The sequence below is a fragment of the Mastacembelus armatus genome, chromosome 4 (assembly GCF_900324485.2).
Source record: "Mastacembelus armatus chromosome 4, fMasArm1.2, whole genome shotgun sequence".
NCBI lineage: Eukaryota > Metazoa > Chordata > Actinopteri > Synbranchiformes > Mastacembelidae > Mastacembelus > Mastacembelus armatus.
Genome location: NC_046636.1, coordinates 7,182,809 through 7,206,094, shown reverse-complemented (window position 1 = coordinate 7,206,094; position 23,286 = coordinate 7,182,809). Strand labels below are relative to the sequence as shown.

The window sequence follows — 23,286 nt, the reverse complement described above, 5'->3', positions numbered from 1 at the left end:
TGTATGCAGTCTATTGGTAGCCAGCCCAGTGCAGGCAGGCAGGCACCCCTCCCCTTTCATATGGCTCAGAGCTCAGACGCACCTTGTCTGCAAGCAGAAATTCTGCTTACTCACCACCCTCTGGGCTGACAGCTGCAAGAAGCTGCTGTGGGTACACACCAGTGCACATGTAGTATACTATGTTTATATTTGGGATATGCAGGCTGTATGTATGTAGACCATGACGGCTAGGGCACACCACTTATATTTTTAATCAGAAACACATCAAAGCAATTACGCATAATTAAACTTTTTGACTTTTGACACATATAGCACACTCAGTTACATAATGCTAATTAAAACTAATCCGGTCCAACAACGGCCCTTTGCAGTCTTGTAATAAACCCTACTCACATAAAATTGATAATGTTCAGTTTTTGTTGGCACTCTTAGAGAGGTGTTGATTCAACTTTATGGTCATTTCAGATGCTGTGGTGGTGTCATATTTCTATTATTTAGTCTACGCCTGTTGATATGAATTTGATGACATCAGAAGCTTGATTTTCATTTAGGCAGAAATTTTGTCTTTGAAGAACCACATTTTTGGTAATGATCTGTATCATGGTTTCACCAATAAGTGTTTTTTTAATTGGTTTGTTTGTGTGTTAAAGTATAAACTGACATATTTCCTGCATTACATTTTGCAACCTAATATGTCTGCATTGTCCCATGCAATAATACAGATCCACTGAATCTTCCAGATTCAGTTGAAAGATTGTTACTCAGAAAATCAGCCATAATTATAAGTAAATATTAGACAAGAGAAATAATGATAATGAAAACTTAAACCTAAATTAAGCAATCATTCTAAAAATATTAAAAGAAAAATTAAATAATTTAAATTTAAAAGTTAAATAATAAATGCCAAATCTGGGTGATTCATTGAACAAATATTATGTACTACGTACACATATTTTTTGGCAAAGCAAATTTCTCACAAATATTTAAGAAATTACACTGGGTGAAGAAGTAAAATGTTTTAACTTGGTTAATTGTACTCATTCAGAGTATGATTTTTACAGTAAAACCCAGAGTCATGTACCTGTATATTTTTGTCCATTACTTGTAAAACTAAATCAAAGCAGAACTGAAACTGGCATCTAACAGATATCGACATATTGAAACCAGATATATCCATTTACTAATCAGCAGAAGGTAGAAAACCATTGATTTAAATTTTAGTTGCAGTTCTGATTAAATTAAAAGAATAATTTACAATTGTTTATCAAAATAGTAGATGGTTAGTATAATTTATAGATAGATAGATAGATAGATAGATAGATAGATAGATAGATAGATAGATAGATAGATAGATAGATAGATAGATAGATAGATAGATAGGAACAGTGTTATCGACGTATGACGGAGGCAACAGTTGCCATACGGACAGAATTTAACAACACACAGTAGGGCGTGTCTTACTTTTGATTGACAGGGAATGGACCAATGGGATTCTATAATCTGCGGTCGTTATGGAAAATCTTAACCAATCACAATCAGCCGGGAGAACAACAGCTTGATGTGAAACGGTGGAGTTGTGACCGGCATGACGGCGTTAAGGTTTCTTTAATGGCGGGCTAAACTTGGTGAAGAATTTTCAATTTCTGTCGCTTCAACAGCAAACGTTACATACGCAGGTCCGTCTGCCATTAGTTACCGAGAAAAACGGCGGCATAATTTCCTTTGTCAGGGATGGAGCATATTTTGCAATGTTTGTGTCACGACAAATACACGGCACATGGCAGGTAAATGACAGATTTAGTGTCTGATAGTAAGGACATGCTGCTGTCTGTCTATCGCGGGATATGGAGAGCTGCCGGCCACACACTTAGAACAAGGTTTGTTGCGGTATTTCAACTTTTTTGGCCACTAATTCACTAAGTGCTGTCCTGTGTACTCCTGAGTGAACATTTGCATTTTAAATGGATTCACAAACACTTCTGTTTATGAGTCCACACTAAGCTGCTCCCAAACCAAGAGGCAGCGAAAACTTCACTATCTTTTGTCAGTTTCCATAATATTCTAATATTTTTCTTTATGGTATAATGTAGGCAATAGCCATGGGTGCCACAAACAGGGGAGGGTTAGGTCCAAGGCCCCAGGACTAACAGGTGCCTGTGAAACATATAAGCAACGTTATCTAGGTGGCCCAGAATTATTTTCTTTTGTAGGGTGCAAAATGTCTAGTGCAGTACATAATCAGTGGTTACAGTGTGTTTTCTCTTTTTCTTATCCACAGAACTTCACTTGGCAGACTCCTGTCCACCTGGCATGGAGTCCCAGGTACACTGGCTGATGCTGAGACCATCTTTGCATTGTCATCGGGTCATGGCAGGTGTGGGGTGGCTGTGGTTCGAGTCAGTGGTCCAGCATCAGCTACAGCACTGAAGCGTATGGCCGGGCTCACACACAGCTTGCCTCCTCCACGCACCGTTCTCTTACGCAGCATCACAGACCCCCAGTCCAAAGAAGTGCTGGACCGTGGACTTGTCCTCTGGTTCCCAGGTGTGCTCCCCTGAACCACACACATTTGTTTAATTCTTTTTTTTTCATATTTCTGTGAAAGATTCTGCCGTGTGTCATAATGTTTACACATTATGGGCTGCTTACCGTGTCATGTCCAAGGATTTATTAGCAGCTTACTATATGTTATAGTACAATATAGGATCCTGCTAATACAGTGTGTTTGCATCATATTAGACTGTATCCTGAATCAAACTTTCATGTGTGAAAGAGAAAACACAAATGTTAAATATTAGCTGGTCTCAAGCCTCAAGTGTCTGCAAGTTGATTTTGATGCCATGCTGACATTAACAGTAATATAAAGCATATTTGGCATAAAACAGACATTCATGTATGGATGAGGGAATATAGTTCACCAGAAACTATCATTCAAGAGCTAAACACAAACCATTTTGCAAACAGCTGTACATGAGCGTTTTGTCCAGTAAAATGAACAAAATAGTGTGTAATTCAGTCCCAGCTGCATTGTTATAATTTTTTTTTTTCAATGTCATTTTGAATTGCTAATCTTCTGAGCTAGAGCTGATCAATTTGATTCTGAGTAGTGTTTTATCTGTGTCATCCACTTGCAGTAGATTAAGGTAAAAGAAGTTTGCTTGTTAACTGAAAGTATTTGGACTGTTTCTTTTGTGTTTATATCATCAGCTCCCCACAGTTTTACAGGAGAGGACAGTGTAGAGTTCCACATCCATGGTGGTCCTGCTGTCATTACTGCTGTCTTACAGGCTCTAGGTAACATATACATGTCATTATGATGCAATGTTTAAATATGATATACATGCAGAATAAAACGCAAATATGCAGTAAAACTAGTGCACCATCATTATGCAAGATGTTTATGGTATATTTGTCTGTGCAGCCTTGACTTTAAGCTCTAAGCCTGCATATAATTTTAAACACAGCATTGGGTTGAGTCATTTGACTGTCCATTACTGTGACTTCAAAGGCAAAACAGATGAACGCATTCTTATTTCTGAGATGCTTAGCAAGACTTGCCTTGGCAAGCGTAGCCATTCCCAGTGTGACTGACAAGTAATATTTTTACCACAGTACTGGCTTTGGCCTCATAGAGGGCAGTATTGTATAAATCAAAAAACTAATAAAAGACTGTGACTTGTTAGAGTAAGGTTATCACTAATCAGAATCGTGTCTTTGCTAAATATTATTTTTAAAATGTATTTAAATTAAAATAAGTTTTGACAATGTTGTATAATCAGGCAGTAGAATATAAAATACAGTATTTTGCTAACATAAAATACTTTAACAGATCAGAACCTCCTTTTCCGAATTGTGTGCACACTATTGTCTACTCCTGATAAGATGTGAAAATGATTGCGAAAACAATGAAAACGCCATGTCTTTAACCTGCTTAGTTGTGCCTGTTTTCCTACCAAATTAACCCTTAGTCATACATTGACCTTGTATTTAATCCTCTTCTGTTTGCATGTATGTGCTCTGTGTGCATGCTCTCGTCACGCCTCATACCATTCTTCATGTTTGTATGATGTGTGGGTGGGTGTGCATTTCTCAGGAAGCATGCCTGGCATGAGACCCGCTGAAGCTGGAGAGTTCACGCGGAGGGCCTTTCAAGCAGGAAAGCTAGGTTTAACAGAGGTGGGTCAACAAACAGATCTGTACAGATTTCTGTACTGCGAGCTTTTCCTAACTAAGTACATGAGTATGTACCAGACAAATGTGTTTATGCAATCCCATTATATCACTTCCCAGGCACTATAACATATCAACCATATAATCAGCAGATATCATACACATAAATGGGGAAAAGTTTTGAGCCATACAATGAGAATAATGCATGGAAGCTGTTCTACTGTATTTAACAATGAAAATAATGCATGGTAGCTGTTCTACTGTATTTTAACTATTGTAATTCTCTTTGAAGGTGGAAGGTCTCGGAGATTTGATCCATGCAGAGACAGAGGCTCAGAGGAGACAGGCTCTCAGGCAAATGTCAGGAGAACTGGGACGCCTTTATCAGGACTGGAGCCACAGACTGAAAAGGGTAGGTTGATCAATAATACACAGACCTGTGCTGGAAAGTTTTCACTTTTCCAGCTTGATGTATAAATCAAATTGATCTTGACCACCTTGACACTTGGATCCACCTACACATTGTCTTTGAAGTGACAGGTGAACAAGGGTTTTTTCGAAATTGGAAGTTCTGCATTAGGAACAAGTTGAACTCCTGGAATTCTACCAGAAGAGACTTTGTCCATATAAATTTCTCCAAAAACAGTGGAAATAACACGTACCCTGTTGTAGGTCAGGTCTTAGTAGTTTCACACCCTGTATTATTTTTCCTGTTGTATCCCTTAAGCTGCTTTTGCACCACATCGTTAGTGGATTACCTTTTGGGAATCTGTGGTTTCCTGTTTTCATATCGCTGTAGACGTGTTGTACATGTGTTTCTGTTCACTACTGAGAACTAAAAAAAGTAAACAAAGAAATTACACAAAACAAAAAAAATGAAATTAGGTCAGAAGGAAAAAGGAAATAAATTCCATATAATTCGCTCTAAAGGAGGAAACTCATTTTGGAGTTAAGAGACTGTAGGGATCACGTTGGTGACCTCTGGTCAGCACCTCTATGACTCTCTTTAGAGAATTTTCTCAATACAAACAAATGTTCTGTGTAATTTTTTTACTGTCTTGGCATCAGAACTGAGTCACTGCTGCTGAGAGACCTTGTTGAGCTGTTAATTTGGACTTTCCTGAGGAAAGGCACCTCAAAGTGTCAGCTGTGTTTTTGCCCTTTTAAAAAACAAGAAGATCCAAAAATCTCTGTATTGTAATGTTCTGCCTCACTAAAACGAAACCAGTTTGTTTACTTTTTTGTACAATATATATATGACAGTATATCTTATATACTATACATAAAAGAAGGTGTTAGAAACTTGAGCCAGTCTTGACATTAAGTTAAATTATATTGGCAAAGAATCAGTGCATCTGTAAAATTTTCATCAGGGTAATTGATCCACTTCATGCACTTGTAATTTTCTAAAGGAAAAAATATCAACATTTCTTGGCTTTGGATTGTATTATATCTTAGCTATTTAAAAATCTTTTAAAGCAAAGCCTGACAGTTTTTCTTTCACATTTTGTTAAGGCAGTTCAGAGCAGCAGGTCACTGACCGCAGATGAACACTGCAGCTCAGTGGATTCAAGCCAAACCTGCAAGCCTGTTTTGGAGACACTTTGGCACCAGGTCTGACCAACCGGTCCAGGTGTTCTCCCTTGAGAAACCTTGCTTGTCAGCGGTTTACTTAGGATAGTTCCTAGAATCTATTCAGATTTCTGGTAATCCAATTAATCAGATATATACCATCTGTGTGATGGTAGGGGTCAAACCCTCATCTAAAGACCAAACAAACCCTCTTTTCTAAATGCTTGCTTCCCACTTTTGTGAATGCATTAAACCATGGGAATCTGATGCTTCCTGTTTTTGTGCAGCTATGCTACTATTGTGTTTATTTTCCGCAGTGTCAATCAGATGCTGTGGTGGAAACACTGACGCTTTTATCCTTTATGTATTTTACATTCAAATTAATCTCAGAAATGTGGCACATATATAAAGTACCAGCAGGACTTTATATGATTTGAGATTATTGTTGTCAGTTACTTTTACTGTGCTGTTTGCCTTCCAATAATTCAACACATAAACAGCATGAATAGAAAATAATTAGCTTATTTTCAAGACCCTCTGCACATTTGATTTTAATGTTTTCAGGGTGTTAATTAAGGGGCTTACAGAATAATTTCACACTTCCATCTCTCATATTTGTTTTGCATGTCTTATAGTGTATGGCTCATGTCGAGGCTTACATTGACTTCAGTGAGGATGAGCTCATTGAGGATGGGGTCTTAAACCAAGGTATGTATGGACTTTGCCCTCTGTGCAGGAGAAAAATAACAGGACAAACATCCCTGGGGCTTTAGGGGGAGATGAGAGGGGTCTTTAAGGTTCTGCCTTAACTGAGAGGAGTCCGGCTGGCTTTCCTGTTTGGATCTTCAACTGGCCAACGTGTTAGCTTGCTGCAGTGTAGGGGAGAAGCCATATACATCAAACTGTTCAAAAGGCAATTTCCTCGTAGGAAGTGTGGGGAGAAGGCTAGGGGGACAGTAGAGACATTCATCTTACCTTCGAAAGCAGTCTACAATGTGGCTCACAGGAATAGTGCTGTCAACAGCACTGTCTTCAGCCCAACTGTTCTCTGTATGCACAGGTTTTCCTTGCTCTCAGTTTATGTGAAGTTGTCTGTGTGCGTGTCTGTGTGCGTGTCTGTGTGCGTGTCTGTGTGCGTGTCTGTGTGCGTGTCTGTGTGCGTGTCTGTGTGCGTGTCTGTGTGCGTGTCTGTGTGCGTGTCTGTGTGCGTGTCTGTGTGCGTGTCTGTGTGCGTGTCTGTGTCTGTGTGTGCCTCAGAAGTTTGAAGCTTTGACAAAATAAAGCCTGGAAAGTATTGTTTGTTTTGGTGGCACAGAATGTTTGCATATTCCTCAGAGCTGCAAATAATAGTAAACTGATGTCCAAAAATAGAAGACACATATGTTACTACCGGTTACTACAGGTATTGCATTGTTAAAAGCATTTCTCCACTTTAGTCATATTCAGAGAGAGATGTCTCTGACAGCATGTGTTAGGATGCGGAGGCAGGTCTTTTTTTGTTTTTCTTTTTATAAGGCCATGTAAGTGAATCTTTTGTCATGTCCTGTTCACACCTCTGTCGTCCCCCCCCCCCCAACAGTGGACAAATCGGTGTATGATTTACAAGCAGAAATTGAGAGACACTTAAAGGATGAGAGGCGGGGTGAAAGGCTTCGCAGCGGCGTCCAGGTGGTCATCGCAGGAGCTGCCAATGCAGGGAAAAGTAGTCTCCTTAACACAATCTGTAAGAGATAAAAGAAAACCAACACACATTCTTTGTGTGAGAGCAATATTTGTCACGCCATAAGCAGCACAGGCTGTTTTTTGTGTATCATTCAATAAAATCTAGAAACCGAAGGAAAGTTTTTTTTTCTATTAGACCAGACTTATAAGCAAATTTAGAATGTCGTATTAAGTGACTCTATCTTCCAGGGTTCTGTTTCAACTTGTGAAAAAGGGTATGACCTTTTTTTTTTAGTCTTCCTTCATCTCCCAGAATATAACAAAATATATGAAAAACCTGGCAAAGATTGACAAAAACTGTCACATTAAGATCTATTAGTAGCTGCTCTGAAGCTTTCAGTCAAATCACAGTCTTCCTCAGCAGATAGTTTGCCCTGTTATTATGGAATTACGGATGTACAGCTATATCATTAGAACTGCAGCTACTAAACTACTAATGGACCTTGTGGTGAGATTGTTTTAGAACTCCTTCCAAGGTTTTTTTTTTTTTCCTAAATAGTTTTGTTGAACCTAACCGTTTCATATAAAAGACAGGAAGGTCAAAGCCATCTGTTTAATACAATAATCTTTTCAAAGTGCAAGAATCAAATCTAAAAATGAAACACCTTCTATGAACAGTAGAACCTGCTGTTGGCACGCATAAATATTTTGACTTTGCTGATATTATTGTTTCCGATATTATTATTTTGATACTGGCTGTGCTCCAGACAATATTGGTGTCTCAGTCTCCAATAAGCTTAATTAAAATTACATACATAAATGCAAGAGCAAATATTTTCTATATAATATATTGCAGTGTTCTCTTGCGTTAAATCAGTTCTTTTCAGACATTTTCAGTGTCTTTGTGTCAAACTAATGAAACCCTTGTTGGTCATTGCATGAGGTTAAGTTTGTTTATGCTGTTGTATCCTGAATTCATTTTGAATCACTTTATAAAAACTGTCCTGAGCAGAGGTTTGGCAGGGGCTCTGCTCGGCTTCCTATCAGAATAATAGGCGTATTTATCAAACCTTAGATAAAATCTTGTTAATCTTTCCTGGTCTGATTAGTCTTCCCCAGCACCACTTCTCACAGCCAGACAGTACAGAGAAATAATAATAATGATAATAATCAAATGATTTTTGATGTGAAATACTTGAGGATGTGTAACCCAGTTCCTAAATAAAGAATAAAGAAAGGATGACTGATGAATATCAGTGTTATGTTGTACATATCAGCTCTTTAGTAGGAAAATAGTTCTACATCGGGACAAATAGGGTAAAGCGCAGTTAATGTGTTAGAGGGGTTATGTTATGTTGTGTTATGTCAGTTACTACAGTAACTGTTGAACATTTTTAAATCCAGGCCAGAGACCTGCTGCCATTGTGTCTCCCATTGCTGGGACCACCAGGGATGTAGTGGAGACGGCACTGGACATTGGTGGCTTCCCTGTTCTTTTAAGTGACACAGCCGGCCTCAGAGATAGCTTGGACTTGGTGGAGAAAGAGGGGGTCCGCCGGGCTCGGGAAAGGTAGGGAGAAGTAAATAATAACAAATTTCAGTTAAATAAATGTCTTCGAACATTTAGGCAACGCAGACCAAAAATCTAAAGTTTTATCCATGTTTGACTGCAGGATTCAAGATAGCAGCAGTACAGCACATTAGAAAAGTACAGCAACTGTTGACATGTAATATAACACTGAACAAATTAGTCAGGGAACTAATATCGTCTTGAAGACAAAGAAAGGAAGATGTTAGTCATTGTTTTTCCCGTGTACACCATGCTAATTTTTGTAATGTCTATGTAACCTCCACAGTTTATGTTATTACTGAGCCATGGTTATAAATACATGGGACAAACACTCTGGAGATTGCATAATGAAGATCCACCTTTCCTTGTTTTAGCGTTATCAGCATTAAGATGTTGTTCATGTATGATGTAGAGAATGGACACATATGACTGTTCATATGGTCTGTTCACTGACAGCTGCTTCCACTGTTTATACCAGAAAAGAATAGCAGTACTTGAAGCATTTGTCGTCACTGATTTATCATATACAACAGTCAAACGTGCCAACAAAAAATGAACATGCTGACTAATACACACAGTAGTAAATCAACGTTTATAAACATACATGTAGACTGATGTGCTTTACACTGATTCTCATGCTTGGGAGCAGAAAGAAAATGGATGCATCTCACACACTTCCACTTTGATTAATTGATTTGTAGATGGAAGGTTCCAGTCCTTGTCCTTTGTCTGTTGCAAAAATTATATCTAGTAAATCAGCTCTAACGTAGCTCTTGGCTGAAAGCCTTCAATCTACACAACTTCAGGGTTTCAGTAAATATTCACTGTAAAATATGATTTTTCAAGAACAACACGTCAAGTGTTTCCCAAAGTACTTGTGCTAAATTGTTACACTGAAACTATGATGCTATTGTGCACACTACATTTCAATTCAAATATTATTTACAAAAATATGATTATCTCAAGATTTTTTGATTACTTGTAGAGGAATAAGATGAAAAACATCAATGAAAAGTCAGGTGAAAATTGGATTTAAAAAAGTACTATTTTCAGTGCAGAAATTCTGTAAGTCCTTTACTGTTTGAGTTATCTGGTAGACTTGGTGGCTATAGAAACGGTGGGCAGCTTGTATCCCATAAGCGATTTTCTGTGCAGGGAGCAGGTCAGAGACTCATGACCTAGGTCACTACAGGAAGGATGTGATAAGTACAAGCATCCGCTGCTACCTCACAGTGGAAAGGAGGTGCAGGAGTGCACAGAGTATATCAAGCAAAATCAGTTTAGCCAGTTTTCTGAAACATTAAACAAATTTGTGGAACATACAGTACTGTTCTTTTTTTAAACCCTTGTGCGCTGTGCCGAAAACACTACCCTTTTGTTATGTTCGGGATGAAAACATCCACTAAAATAAACTGCTGTAAAAATGTATCAGATAAATGTTATTTTCAACATTTTGCTTAAATCTGTTAATCAACTTCAGGCCTATGCACAGGCATGTGTAAAGGGTCAATGGGGCCACTTGGTTGTCAACAGTAAAAATTAGTACAGTAAAAACAAATTTTACCTCTTCCCAACAGGGGAAACCACCAACCATCAAGAATGCATGATTATATAGTGTCATGGCTGTGCAGTCCAAAAATTGTTATAATGGCAGTCAATGGGGCAAAAACATCCACGGTTGGGAATTTGCCCACAGTGTATTATTGACCTATGGAAAATTTCTAGATCATATTTCCGAAATTTGTGTCAAATTAAGGCTTGTCAACAAAAATCATTCCATTTGGTGAAATACAGTGAAAGTTATGGCCAAGAGTGAAAAATGACCTTTGGTGGGTCAGAACATCCTGAACAGTACATGAGGGTTAAAACAAGACAGCAGAGAGCCACAGGGAGTATAGTAATCTAGATAATGTCGATATGATGACCAAGTTTAGTGTATTGCAGTCTTTGAGACAAGATACAGATGGCAGGTGTGTCATATGTCAAAAGCCGAAGTTTAAGCCTCATATCATATAGGAATGATGACACTACTCCAGTCTCTGCACTAATCTCATGACATGGCTAAAATGAAAGTCTGTTTACTTGTGTCCAGGGTGGAGCAGGCAGATTTGACTCTGGTGGTTGTGGACTGTGCTCACCTCCCCTGTAATGCACAACAAGCCGCTGTCTTTCTCTGGGAACACCTGAGGAGTATTCTGCCAACCCAGGAGCAGACTGACACAGGTACAAGACCCAGACATGTTTTGCTTCCATGGGATTTTCTGTGAAACTTCCAACTGTATTTTAAAGGCTCTTCAAACACAATATAATACCTTTGTTTGACTGTGATTGAATTAGTCTCTGATCACTTTCCAGTGTTGAAGTTAAACCACTCTCTTGTTTGATGTTTAACTTTGACTTGATTTATGTTCTATCGTCACATTGTATTGTGGCAAAGGTCACTCCTCACAACTGTCTTGCATTACTAAGTGCTTAAAAGTAGAGCTGCAGCGAATCCTCGAGGAAATCGAGGAATTCGATTACAAAAAATGCTCGAAGCAAATTCTTTGCCTTGAGGATTCGTTTACTATCACTTGCGTTATCGAACCTGCTCCACCTAGGGATCATTGTTCCACACGGACCGTAATCACTGTCGCACAACGCATTTCAGTAAAGTTGGCGCTATGGCAGAACAAGGGCGTGGCCACCGGTTTGGCTGGGGGTGGCACTGGCTAACCCCTGAAATCTGATTGGTCCCTCCTGTCTGCCGCCCCACCACAGATTGAATATGTGCTCCATGAAAAGACAATTACCGTGAAAAGACAATTACTCACATTAAAAACGCTAGTAAACTAACTTTAAAATTTACACTGTTGGCTAACGTCAGAATGAGCTACATCACTCACTCAAATAAAATTTCTGGCGCCATCATTATTGAATGATTTAACACAGCTAACTATAAGGTTTTGTATCATTATCATATCAATCATATTCATTAAAATGTCCTTTTCTTTTTTTAATCATAGCATTTTCTGCAGACAGGTATCTCCTGGTGCTGAATAAGACTGACCTGCTGCCTGAAGATCAGAGACAGAGACTGGGCAGGGAGCTGAGACAGGTCTCTGGATTTCCTCCTGTCTGTCTGATCTCCTGTCACACTAATGAAGGACTGCAGGACTTCCTCACAGTGCTGCACAGCAGTGTCAAGACTCTGTGAGTTTCAGTAATGTTCTGTTGTGCTTCTGGTTGGATTTACATTTTATCTTTTGCAGGACTTTTATGCATTTGTATGAATTCAAATAAATATAAGAATGGATTCATTTCAACCTGCCATAGTATCTTTGTGCTACCTTAACATTGGTCTCTGTCCTATTTTAATTGCTCTTGCTAGGTCTGTCCCTCCTTTAAAATTAAAACTGCAAAACCTGACATAGTATATTTTTTGTATTTAAGTACATAAATATCAAAATCTTTTTATGTGGATGCAGCATCTGCAAATTAACGACTTTTTTTTTTATTGCTCTGATACTTCCTCTCTAGGTGTGGCGACCCCCTGTCTGGTGTGCCCACTCTGACCCAGGCCCGCCACAGGGCCCACCTGCAGCACTGTGTAATGGCTCTGGCTCAGTACCAGCGGTACCGTGACATCGACCTTGCTCTGGCAGCTGAGGGTGTCCGGTTGGCTCTGACCAGCCTGGGTAGGATCACTGGACGGGTTGGAGCAGAAGAGATCCTGGATATTATCTTCAAGGACTTCTGCATTGGAAAATAGCCAGATGAGTAGGTGAGAAAACACAAAATGCATGTGATTATAGGAAAGCAGTTTGGTCCCAGAGTATCAGTAAAGAAAACAGACAAAAGGTCTCAACCTCTTTGTGCTTCGAGGCACAGCCAGAGTTCAGATTCATTGCTCCCAAGACACAGGCATGTTTGTTTTCTGATGCTTTTTAACAGAGTGAAATTGTTTCAGCATGATAACAGGTGTCTCTGAGGCCCATATACTGAACAAGTGTTAAGTCACAAAGTATGGGTGTTTACTTGTACTGCAGGACAATGTAGAATTTGTTTTTGGGAGCAGTTATCATTTCAGCTTCACCCCATTTGTGTGAGTGGTCTTTTCACATGCTGACACAGAAAACTTTGTGAAATACCTCAAAGTTCTTGTATAATTTGAGAAATTTTAAATCAATGGTTCCTAAAGTTTTTCTGCAGAGTCCCCACCCCCCCCTCACCTCCATATTTTACATACTCATGTCCACCCACTCCTGCCTCAATGAGGTGATACATGCCTCATCATATTTTCTTGTCTTTGCTTTGGAAGCTTTGAGTTGGCGCAAACCCATCCTCTCCTGTAACATTATATTTAGCTGGAAGCCCTCTTGCAGACTAGTCTGTGTGTGAGTTTTTTTCCCATGTGAAAGCTGTTGGTTACACCACTTAAACTAACTATAAAAATCCCAGTTGCTGGAGCTGCATTGGCTTCATGTTTGACAAAAAATGAGAAAATACGTGACCTGAAAAGAATACCTACTGTGAAATAGGAGCTAAAAAAGTCGCCTAAAACAGTGTTGTAAGAACTATTATAGTTCTCAGTTCCTGATTGTTTGTTTGCATAGCAAATGTGTTGCCATTTTGCACATCTAACAGAGATTCGCTTTGAGCTTCCAATTTATAAATGTGTTTTTACTTATCATAAACCGTTAGCCGTTCTTACAAAGTTTTAATGATGACGTTGAATTTCTTGATACACGGTAGGTGATGTCACGTTAGATATTGTTTTTTTTTGTAGGTCCTGTTTTTTTTTTTTGTTTTTTTTCCCCCATTGTAACTACAATTTTCATCCACCATGAAGCAGAAGACAATATACATACTACGTAAAGTCGAAATGACCCAGGTCCCCCTTCTGTTTTGTGGAAAACGCTTTGGAGGCAGTGCTCCCTGTGCCCTTTGTTCACCTGTCAATCTGACCTTGATCAGATATTTATGTTTCCTTGTTGAACTTCTCACCCTTCTTCCCCCGTTCAGTTTTTGTCTCCCAGTCTCTGACGACATTTACCCTCTGTATACCAGCACAACTGCCCGTCTCCTTGCCTTTTTGTCTCACCGTTCCAGTTCTGCTACCTGACCTTCTTTCCGCACTGCTCTGTCAGCCTCTTTGGTCTCTTTCATGTTCCCCCTGATTAATTACAACACAGGGTGGTGGTGGTGGTTCAAACTAAAAGGGGTACTTGTCACACAATTAGAAGCAGTAAATTTTGGAGCCAAATTCATCTTTGAAGTAGCGGCTGTGCGTAATATCCTTTAGGCTACAGTGTTTACCACAAGAAGACATGCAGAATCCCTTATGTTTTTAAAATAGTCTTTCTATAATTAGCAGCCTACTGTATTTCCAATCTTGTTTTTGTTCTAGTCATTTTATCCCATTTTAACTGCATAATTCTGAACTTTAGTAGAGAAGTTTTCAAAAGTGTTGTTTAAAATTATTATTGGATGGGTTTTCATGAAATGTCAGGGAGAAATATTTAGAAAACTTGCAAAATTTAGATTTCAGTTTTGAACCATGTACAGCCAGGCTTTGTGCAAATCCATCTATTAGTGTGAGTGAAAATGTTTAATCTGCTGGTGGCAGGAGAGGAAAACAGACATTATCTGGGCAACAAGGATTTCTTTACAAAATTCTGTAGCAAAACTTGTTAAAGTTTGTGTAAATTTAGTGTCTTTTTACCCTTATTTAGTCAGTGAAGAACAGAGAGGTGGCCAGGCTTTAACCAGCCTTAACCACTTGCCTGCAGGTGTGTTTTGTCAATTGATACTTTTCAATTAATAACGTAAAACAACAACACTGTCCGTCAGTTTCCTCTAGTATAATATTAACAGCTGTCCTGAGGTATGAAACTGACGTAGTCGGATCCAGTCTAGCCAGTTCCACCCTGTACCCATTTGATTTAAAGTCAGGGTGTATGTGTGAGTGTCTCCAGTTCTGTGAGATTGAAAACACTTCATGTTAAACAAAGGATTTCCTGAGGACAGGAGGCCGACTCACTCACCTGTAACACTCACATCCATCAGCAGTGAGCCTGAAAGTGTAACCTTCTGTTTTCTTATTACAACAAGGAAGGGATTTCTAATACTTGTCAAAATTACAAAATGTAGAGACTCAAATCTGCAGACCAAGAGTTCTCAGGAAGTATAAGCTTTAATACAAATCAGAAAATACAGCAGTTTTATGCTCATATCATTACAGAATAGATAAAATAGCACCTTTTTTATATTAAAGTTCCAAGAAAAAACAGGTGTTTGCAGCGACATTACAGTGCTGTGTTGTGCGCCCATGGTCTTGTGCTTAAGAAAGGAAAAGGAAGCAGTAAAGTTTGAAAACAGGTCATATAACACCTACTGTACTTGTAAAATGTCCCATAAAAATAATAAATAGGCCTATAGCCTTAATGTTTCTTACACAAAGTTTAAAAAAAAAAACCCTACTTTCCTCCCTGTTTCTGCTATACTGTACATTGTTATAATAACTATATGATGGTGTAATTATGACTGTGTATTGTTATCTGGGGTGTGATAAAATTCCATTGTGTGTGTTACTAGGAAACAAAAATGCAGCTATTTTAAGAGTTTTCTGTTTATAGCAGACAAATGTGCAGCTGCTGCCCAAAGTCCTGTCTGAGTTCTTGTTTAATGCCAGAGGGACAAAAGAAACTAAGGGCTCTTTGTTAATTTGAATTTGTGATTTTCCAGTGTCAGTTTCTTAACTAGACTAACACAGTGGGTGACATACAAGAGAAAATATTTACACTAGTGTCGTGGAAATTTTTACACCTCACTATAACGATACTTAGACTTAACTCAAACCCACTAGCTCTAAAGCTAGTGTTAACTTTGCTATCACTATCTCCATTGCAGCGGTTTAGGGAAACAAGAACTCGTGTTAAAAGGCAGTCATCACTTTTCACGTTTGACAGAGTGATGAGGTCAGTTTGACCAGTCGCCTTAGATGTAGATTAAATATGCATTTAGCTGTAATGCTAAATGTAATGCTACTCCATACAGATACATCTTCTGTTTGCTTTCCTTCTGACTCTGATATGTGTGAAAAATGATTTGAGGGAATTTGTTTATTCTTAACACTGAGACTAGTATTATTGCCCTTATGAATGCTGCTTACCTGCATTACCTGAAGCTAATAGCAAAGTTTGCACTACTTCTGTTATCCTTTAAACTGAGCAAAGCATACAAAAAACATCAGCGGTAAGTATGTGTTGTATCAGGAATATCTACATGTCCTTTTTAAATTCTTTCAAAGCAAAATGTTGATCAATGGTGCCTGCAGCTGTTTCTATGCCAGTGTACATCTCACCTGAAAGACAAAACAATTATAAATGAATATTAGTGACAAACATCTAAAGATATGCATTATGGAAGCGCATTGTTTTCCACCAAAGAAAAAAATTGGGGGGATGTTATCTAAAGTTTTTTTTATAGCGTTTTGACTTTATTTAGTCAATAAGTCAGAGACATGGGCAGGAAGGAGAGGAGACAGAGTCAGAGAGTGGAAGACCTGAATCACAGTTTGGTGGCGGGACTCCAACTAGCAGTCTCATGAGTCGTGCTTCCACACATGGAGCACCTGCCTTAACCCACTACTGGTGAGATTCAGAATCATTGTGTTTTTAAGTGTCTTTCGTCTTGATGTGATTCAGTCACAGCTGATAGTATGCATTGCTAATTTGAAATATTGAATGCTTCAAAACATTCTGGCTTCTAATCTGTGTTTTAACATGTAATGTTTTCTTAGGGTGACAAGATCTTGGTTTTCTGCTTCTAATCGTTAAATGTTAAGTCACTTGTCTGAACAAATATAAACTTTTACAAGACCCAGGAAGTAGAGTGTTGTCATAGACACTGTGTTGTAAATTGGGCACAAGTTCTGTTCTATATGTGGAATATTAAGTACTGTACATTAACAGTTCATTTTTGCTGTATGCTATTGGATTTACTTTATTGGATTTTGATATTACAGAAATCTCAAATTCTAATTTTCAGGCATGTGCTGAAGCTGTCCAATTCCTGTTCAGCATATGTGTATATAGTGGTACTATATACACATATGTCTTAGTATTTTTGCATGTTGACATTGACATTTACTGTTAGAGAGTGACTGTAGACCCGTAGTCTTGTTTCAGCACTATTTTATTATGAAGACCAAAGAAGTCTCAGTCAGTAAAAAACAAAACCTGATAACTGTATTCAGAATTTATATATGTAATCAGAATCTGGCACATGAAATAAAGATTACCGCTGGAGGTTTGCTGATGGCACAGTCTGTCTGTCCTGCTCTGGGGTAGCATGTAGGCCATTACCTTTAAGAACAAAAGGCTGCAAACAAATAAGATTATTTTAGTTTTTTTTTTTTTTAAACACACTTTTATTTTACAGAGTATCTTTTCTACACACTAAAAACTACAGACTTTGAAAATATGTGTTATGTTGAAGTTGTGACTCCTGTTCCTGCAGTCCTCATAAAATTTTAGTGTTGAGTCGATACACACCACTTTCCCCCTGCACTGCCCATGTAGTTAAGGTAAAAAAAAAAGTAGTGGCTCAGAAAGTTAAATACAAGACATTTAACCAGAAATTACTTGAAAATTAAACGAGGAATTCAAACCTTTTGATTTCCAGTTTGACACCCTTGAGTGATGTGGAGAATCAGAGGCAAGCCTAGATTAATGCTTTACATGGTTTGAAACCATTTGCAGGTACTTTCTTTTCTTACACACTAAGTGAACTACTGGTCTTATTTATTTTACCTTATAACTGGGCTGAGAAGACACCGTTTGCTTGAGGGTCTGAATTTCTTTTTCTTTGAGAGCCAAACTTGCTTCCTGTAGCCTCTTCTGTTCTCTCAGTCGGTTCTGCTCCAACAGCAATTTCTCCATCTGCAGAAAATATACCTTATTTTTAAATGGAAACCAATGTGAAGTGTTCCTTTAACACATATCTCTCATGCTACTGTAGATAATTGTATACAAAGCATTTTACAATGTCAAGTCATAGCTTTATAACCAGAATACTGAGAGTGTCAGCTTGTTCCATTGACCTTTCCATTTGTTCCCACTTCTCACCCACACATACACCTGTGCAAAGATATCTACCTGGTCATCATGAATCTTTTGCTTGAGCTGTTGCTGCCTGGTGACCTCAACGGCCGTTTCAGTGCGATTGCGTTCACACTGCTGAAGGTCAGACGTCAGGTGTGAATTCCGTACCTCCAGACGACTGGACGTGGCTTGGATCTCTGATACCTGGAAAATATATGTATTATTTCCACATAGTTAAATAATAATAAATAAATCTCATTTGCAGTGTTTGCTTTCTTGGATACTGCAGCAGAAAGGTGCAGGTATGATATCATCAACAGGGATAATGGATTTTAGTGATGAAAGCTGAGTACATTGTTGTACCAAATGTGTTTCCTTCAGTGATTCTTGTTTCCATGTAAAATTGCTTTAATGAGTAAAAAACATACGTGCTGAGGATATGTTTTTTTTTTTTCTGCACACTACTGCTTTATCAGCAGAGCCACATGCTTCACCTCTGCTTTGACCTGAAGTTTGGCACAGAGGACATCTGTCTCTTTAGCTAGATTTATCACGGATGATGAAGTGGACCAACTTCCTCCCATGGGAAACTGGTTTCCTATTCAGTTTTTTCTTTTGAATAGTTCATCGAATTTAACAAGAATCTAAAGACAGGTTGACTGGAAAAGGACTGTTAACACTGAACACTAAAAACCCACATAAGCAGTGGTGGAAATGGATTTACTCAAAGTACTGTAGTTCATTACAACTTTGGGGTACTTTAAGTAATTCAGTCTTGGCTGACGTACTTTTATTCCATTACATTGATTTGATGGCTGGAGGTACTAGTTACCGCCTCAGGTTTATCTGGTGACCCCTCAAGCAGGGTTTTATATAGTTGGTCTAATATATTAATGCAAGTAAAGGATCTGAGTGCTTCTTCCACCACTAAATTCTATTTTAGTCTGTTAATGGAAAATTTGAGATGTTTTACTCATTAAACCCTCGCATGTGTAAATCATAAAACTTGCTGTATGGACACACCTTCTTTCCCACATTGTCCAAATAGAGCTGGAACTTATTCTCCACATCTCTGGACAGGTTGCTGCAGCTGTTTCTTATCTTTTCCATTTGCCCCTTCTGGCTTTCACAGGTGAGGTAAAAGGTCATATCGTGGGGAAATATGGTGTTGATCTGGTTCAGAAACTCTCGGGTCACTGTTTTTATCCCAGCCAAAGATTCAGAAAAGTCCTCTTTGCATTTCCTGGTTGGAAAGAAAAATCGAACTAAACTCTCAGATTTTATTCTTAAATTTTCAGCTACAGTAATGGAGCAGACAGTACCCGGTGTAGGTCTTGAGCTCCTCCTTCAGTATGGTGTTCTCCCTGCGCTGGGTGATGGCATCCTGGTGGTGCGTGTCTCGGTCTTTGAGGGCGTTGTCTCTTTCCTGACTCAGATATTGAACTGTCTGGGTGAAGTTTGCCTCGATGAGATTTATCATAGCTTTCTGCTGGGCATTAAGGCTTTGCAAAGTTTTTAATTCACCTGGAGAGAGAGGGGAAAAAAACTATTGTCACAGGAAAACTTAAAACTGTTTAGTCTGATTAGCACCCAAATTGCTTATGACAATCTATTAACAACTTATAAACACTTTGTATTTTTAGAAACTGTGTTAGTCTTTTTACTTAACGTTATCCGATTGCTTTATTTAGAACTGCTTTGTGCTTGAGATACACTTATATCTTACTGTATGCATTTCATTTTACACAATTATTGGCAGGGGCAATGCTTTTAGTGCAGTGAATGTTTATAAGTAGTAGCCGGTATGGAGTAATTTTTCAGTTTTAGCACATTAGACTAACGTCCCTGAAGACGTGGTATTTGAGTACATACTGCTAGTAGGGATCTGGATTGGAGGGCTGGGGCGCCGTGCCATGATGCTGAATGTCGAACTTCTGCTCTCACAGGTTTGCTGAATAATAAAAAAAATTAAAAATTAAAAAAAATTTAGGATGATTAATGATTTGGGTTATTTATTACCACAGTGACCCACAGGAAAAACTTCAACAATGCCTCAGGAAATCATTTTGTATAATTTGCACATTGTAAATTATTACTTATTACCTTTAGTCTGAATTTGTCTAAAAAAGAGGATTTTTCCAAAGATAACTACTTTTACATATTTACCTCATGCTCACTAGGTTTTAGCAAAAGAGTGGTTTTACTTTTAAGGATATATTTTCCAAATTTATCATCTACTTACTAATTTCATTTTGAGCTCTTGTTGTGTGGTGTTGGCATCAGTCTTCAGCTTCACCAGCACTTTCTCCAAAGAAACTTTTTCAGCTGTGCGAGCTCCCAGCTGAGCTATCAGCTCGCTTTTCTCTTTCCTCAGCTGGACGTGGCTGTCACTCAGTCTGTTGAAGCTCAGCTGCAGTTCCTTTAGAATAGCACAATACTCAGCATAATCAGCATCACTGCTTTTTAAAACTCAGAACATGGTAATATAATAATATAAGGTGAGGCAAAAAGATAACAATAAACCCAAGAGTTTGATCAAAACTTACTGCATTAAAAACATTTAATTATTAAAATTAAGTATTTTAACCTCTTTAGTGGAGAAACTCTCAAATTATTATTTAAAGCCATGGTTTAAAATATACACCAAATTAAACAGGTTATATTGCTGGATATTATTTTGACACTTTCTGAGCAGGGGGGAAAAAAGAAAAAAAAAAAAAAAAATCACTGACCTCAACCCTCTTCTCCTCTGCAGACTTCTCTGGCTGTCCATAGATGAGGAAGAGCACCAGGCTGACGATGATCAGAGACTGGATTAAAGAGGAAAAGAAGAAGATGATCCTCATATAGTAGCCACAGCTTTTTCCTTTGGGCTTGCGTGGGTGCTCCCTAACCGCCAGACCTAACTTCGCCTGGGAGTAGCCTGAGCTGTACATGACTGTTGGAGGTGAAATGGTGACAGCTGACTTTTTGAAGCTCTAAACGGGGATTATTTGGTTGTAAAAAGAACGAACAAACAAAAAAAAAAAAATCCACAAAGCTTCCTGTCTTCTCTGCAGAGCAGGTGCTGAGACTTCAGGTTGCCAAGCAGAAATCAAGGAAGAACTTGTTTTTATCTTAGTCTTCGGATGTGCCACACTGTCAGTGTGCAGGAACACAAAAGCAGAAATGGCACGTACGGATGTAAACAATGACCCTTAGGTGTGTAAACGGGGCATATTTATAAATGCTGCTGGAGGCACGCTTACAGTCCATCCTGGCCCAGCCCTCCCTCCCCTCCTTCCCCTTTCCTCCCTCATCGACCTCTGTGACAGTTAAAGCCTCCAGCTGCACCACTGGTGAAGTTATCACACATTATCCTACAGTTTGAAAAAAAAAAAAAAAAGGGATTGTACTGACATGAAGACTAATAAAAGCTTTAAGATCCCCTGTAGGCAAATTATGACATTAAAACATCACATAGTGACCAAACTGTAATCATATTGACTGACTTATGTTACTGCTTCTGTCTGCACAATGGGAGAAGAGGTACTCAAAACATTTACTTGAAAGTAGTAACACTATAGTGTAAAAATACCTGTTCCTACTTTCAAATACTGTTCTTAAATAGTCACAGGTTTTATCAATAGTGGAATAAAAATACCTACATTGACCTCTGAAATGTAGTGAGTAGAAATATAAGGTGGCATCAAATGTAAATACTCAAGTACAAGTATCTCAAAATTGCAATTAAGAACAGCACTTGAGTGTGTACTCATTTTCCACTAGGAAACCAGGAAAGATAACTCCACCTGTGGCACAGTGAAATAGACCCCTTAGAGATGTTCATGTTCCTCTGGTGGTGGATGACCGATGTAAACTATGTAAGGACTAAAAAAGTAGAAAACACCAAACCAAAAGAAAAAAAAGTCATCATATCCTGTTCTAAGCAAGCACGGAAAAGAGTCATTGCAGCGGAGGAGTGAAAGAATGAAAACAATAGGGACCTGTCATTCTTCAGGGATGAGGGAATAACACTGGATCCCCACCCGCTACCCCCCCACGGATGGTTATCAGCAGTCATGACGTTAAGGAATGAACAGCTTTTCTGCGGAGGGGTGTGAAAGGTGAAAGGTCCTCTGAGCCCAGGGTTTTCCTGCTCCCCATTGTCTGCCTGACAACCTGTCCTCACAAGGAAAAAAAAAAAAGAGTGGCAGAAAATGAGTGACTATCAGCAGTCAAGACAGACATCAGATAGACTTCTCAACAAAAAAAAACAGGAAAATAAGGCTGAAGACAGACACCTTAAGGTGACAGGAAAATATACATATCACTGCAGGATTAGTCATGCTATATGTGGATAAAACACACTGTTTCAACAGTAGGCACTACAACTGCTTAATAATGCTGACAAATAGTCCTGTAGATTCAGACCTTCGTATCACAGATTTGCAGAATCACATTAACACCAATAAAGGCATCTAAACATAAACATGATACCTATATGAATACGCTGTAATATGGAATTGCACAAACCACAGTAGCTCCAGTTAAGGCATCTGAGGTCAGAATTGGCTTTTTCTCAAGCTGGCATGTGCTGCCATCTGCTGAGAAAAAAGTAGAAGGCATAAAATTAAAAAAAAAAAAAAAAAAATCTATATATAAACATGAAAAATATAAAATATGTAATACATGTAAACAACTTCAAAAAGTGTATCTACACATTGAATCTCATACAGAAACATTTTTGTGTTCTTGTAAATTCCTCTTACCTTTCCCTATGAGGCTTGTTCATACAGGTGATTCAAGCCAGATTCATCAAACTGCATACACTTAAATTACTTGTTTCAGGCTGATGAACACCACTGGTTCATCAGCAGGTGCACGTCCATGAGCTATGATCACTAACACTAAAATTCCCATGTAAGTCTACCTGTTACGCTTCACGTGTAAGATTCATTCACAAAAACTTCAGAAGAGAGAGAAAAAAAAAATTGTCCTGTCAGAAATCAGCAAGCTTAAACTAACAAATTTAACTGATCATAACAGAAGAGATAAAACAATTAGAAAATATTAACAGGAGATCTGTCAGTGACATGTCATCAAAACAGCACTGCACTGTGACAGGAATAAAAAGGGAATTTCAGGCTGCCTTAATGGATGTAAAAAACATCTTTTGAAAGCAAAGTTTTCTGTGACCGATACATGAGATGGTAAAAATCACAGATATTAGAGAACATTTCAGTC

The 23,286-nt window shown here is 38.5% G+C and overlaps 2 protein-coding genes across 4 annotated transcripts; one reads left to right on the top strand and one right to left on the bottom strand.

The window, feature by feature from the left end:
* The first annotated feature begins 1,547 nt into the window (after window positions 1-1,547).
* On the top strand, window positions 1,548-23,016 carry gtpbp3 (GTP binding protein 3, mitochondrial). Of its 3 annotated transcripts, none has more exons than XM_026323798.2 (12): window positions 1,548-1,877; window positions 2,279-2,544; window positions 3,208-3,294; window positions 4,094-4,176; window positions 4,463-4,582; window positions 6,378-6,450; window positions 7,322-7,444; window positions 8,809-8,974; window positions 11,067-11,197; window positions 11,980-12,166; window positions 12,494-12,737; window positions 20,816-23,016. In XM_026323798.2, the coding sequence occupies exons 1-11, from the start codon at window positions 1,789-1,791 to the stop codon at window positions 12,723-12,725; spliced, it is 1,557 nt and encodes a 518-aa protein (XP_026179583.1). In that variant the 5' UTR covers window positions 1,548-1,788; the 3' UTR covers window positions 12,726-12,737; window positions 20,816-23,016. The 3 variants fall into 3 exon arrangements, with proteins under 3 accessions (XP_026179583.1, XP_026179582.1, XP_026179581.1); XM_026323797.2 differs by having other exon boundaries at window positions 7,322-7,465; window positions 11,992-12,166; XM_026323796.2 differs by having other exon boundaries at window positions 7,322-7,465.
* Window positions 15,125-21,029, bottom strand: plvapb (plasmalemma vesicle associated protein b). The gene is made up of 9 exons (XM_026323799.1): window positions 20,793-21,029; window positions 20,303-20,479; window positions 19,933-20,011; window positions 19,383-19,584; window positions 19,084-19,303; window positions 18,115-18,264; window positions 17,770-17,898; window positions 17,259-17,338; window positions 15,125-16,319 (listed from the first exon to the last, which is right to left on the bottom strand). The coding sequence occupies exons 1-9, from the start codon at window positions 20,994-20,996 to the stop codon at window positions 16,316-16,318; spliced, it is 1,245 nt and encodes a 414-aa protein (XP_026179584.1). The 5' UTR covers window positions 20,997-21,029; the 3' UTR covers window positions 15,125-16,315.
* Window positions 23,017-23,286: the final 270 nt, after the last annotated feature.

What these genes read in the sequence shown, in the direction of transcription:
- plvapb (XM_026323799.1), bottom strand. Translation starts at nt 20,996, where the DNA reads ATGTACAGCTCAGGCTACTCCCAGGCGAAGTTAGGTCTGGCGGTTAGG. An exon ending in AAGAGCTCAAAATGAAATTA is followed by an intron (nt 20,012 to 20,302) that starts GTAAGTAGATGA and finishes TTTATTATTCAG; the next exon opens with CAAACCTGTGAGAGCAGAAG. An exon ending in GAGCTCAAGACCTACACCGG is followed by an intron (nt 19,304 to 19,382) that starts GTACTGTCTGCT and finishes CTTTCCAACCAG; the next exon opens with GAAATGCAAAGAGGACTTTT.
- gtpbp3 (XM_026323796.2), top strand. Translation starts at nt 1,789, where the DNA reads ATGACAGATTTAGTGTCTGATAGTAAGGACATGCTGCTGTCTGTCTAT. An exon ending in TAGTCTCCTTAACACAATCT is followed by an intron (nt 7,466 to 8,808) that starts GTAAGAGATAAA and finishes TTTTAAATCCAG; the next exon opens with GCCAGAGACCTGCTGCCATT. An exon ending in CCAGGAGCAGACTGACACAG is followed by an intron (nt 11,198 to 11,979) that starts GTACAAGACCCA and finishes TTTTAATCATAG; the next exon opens with CATTTTCTGCAGACAGGTAT.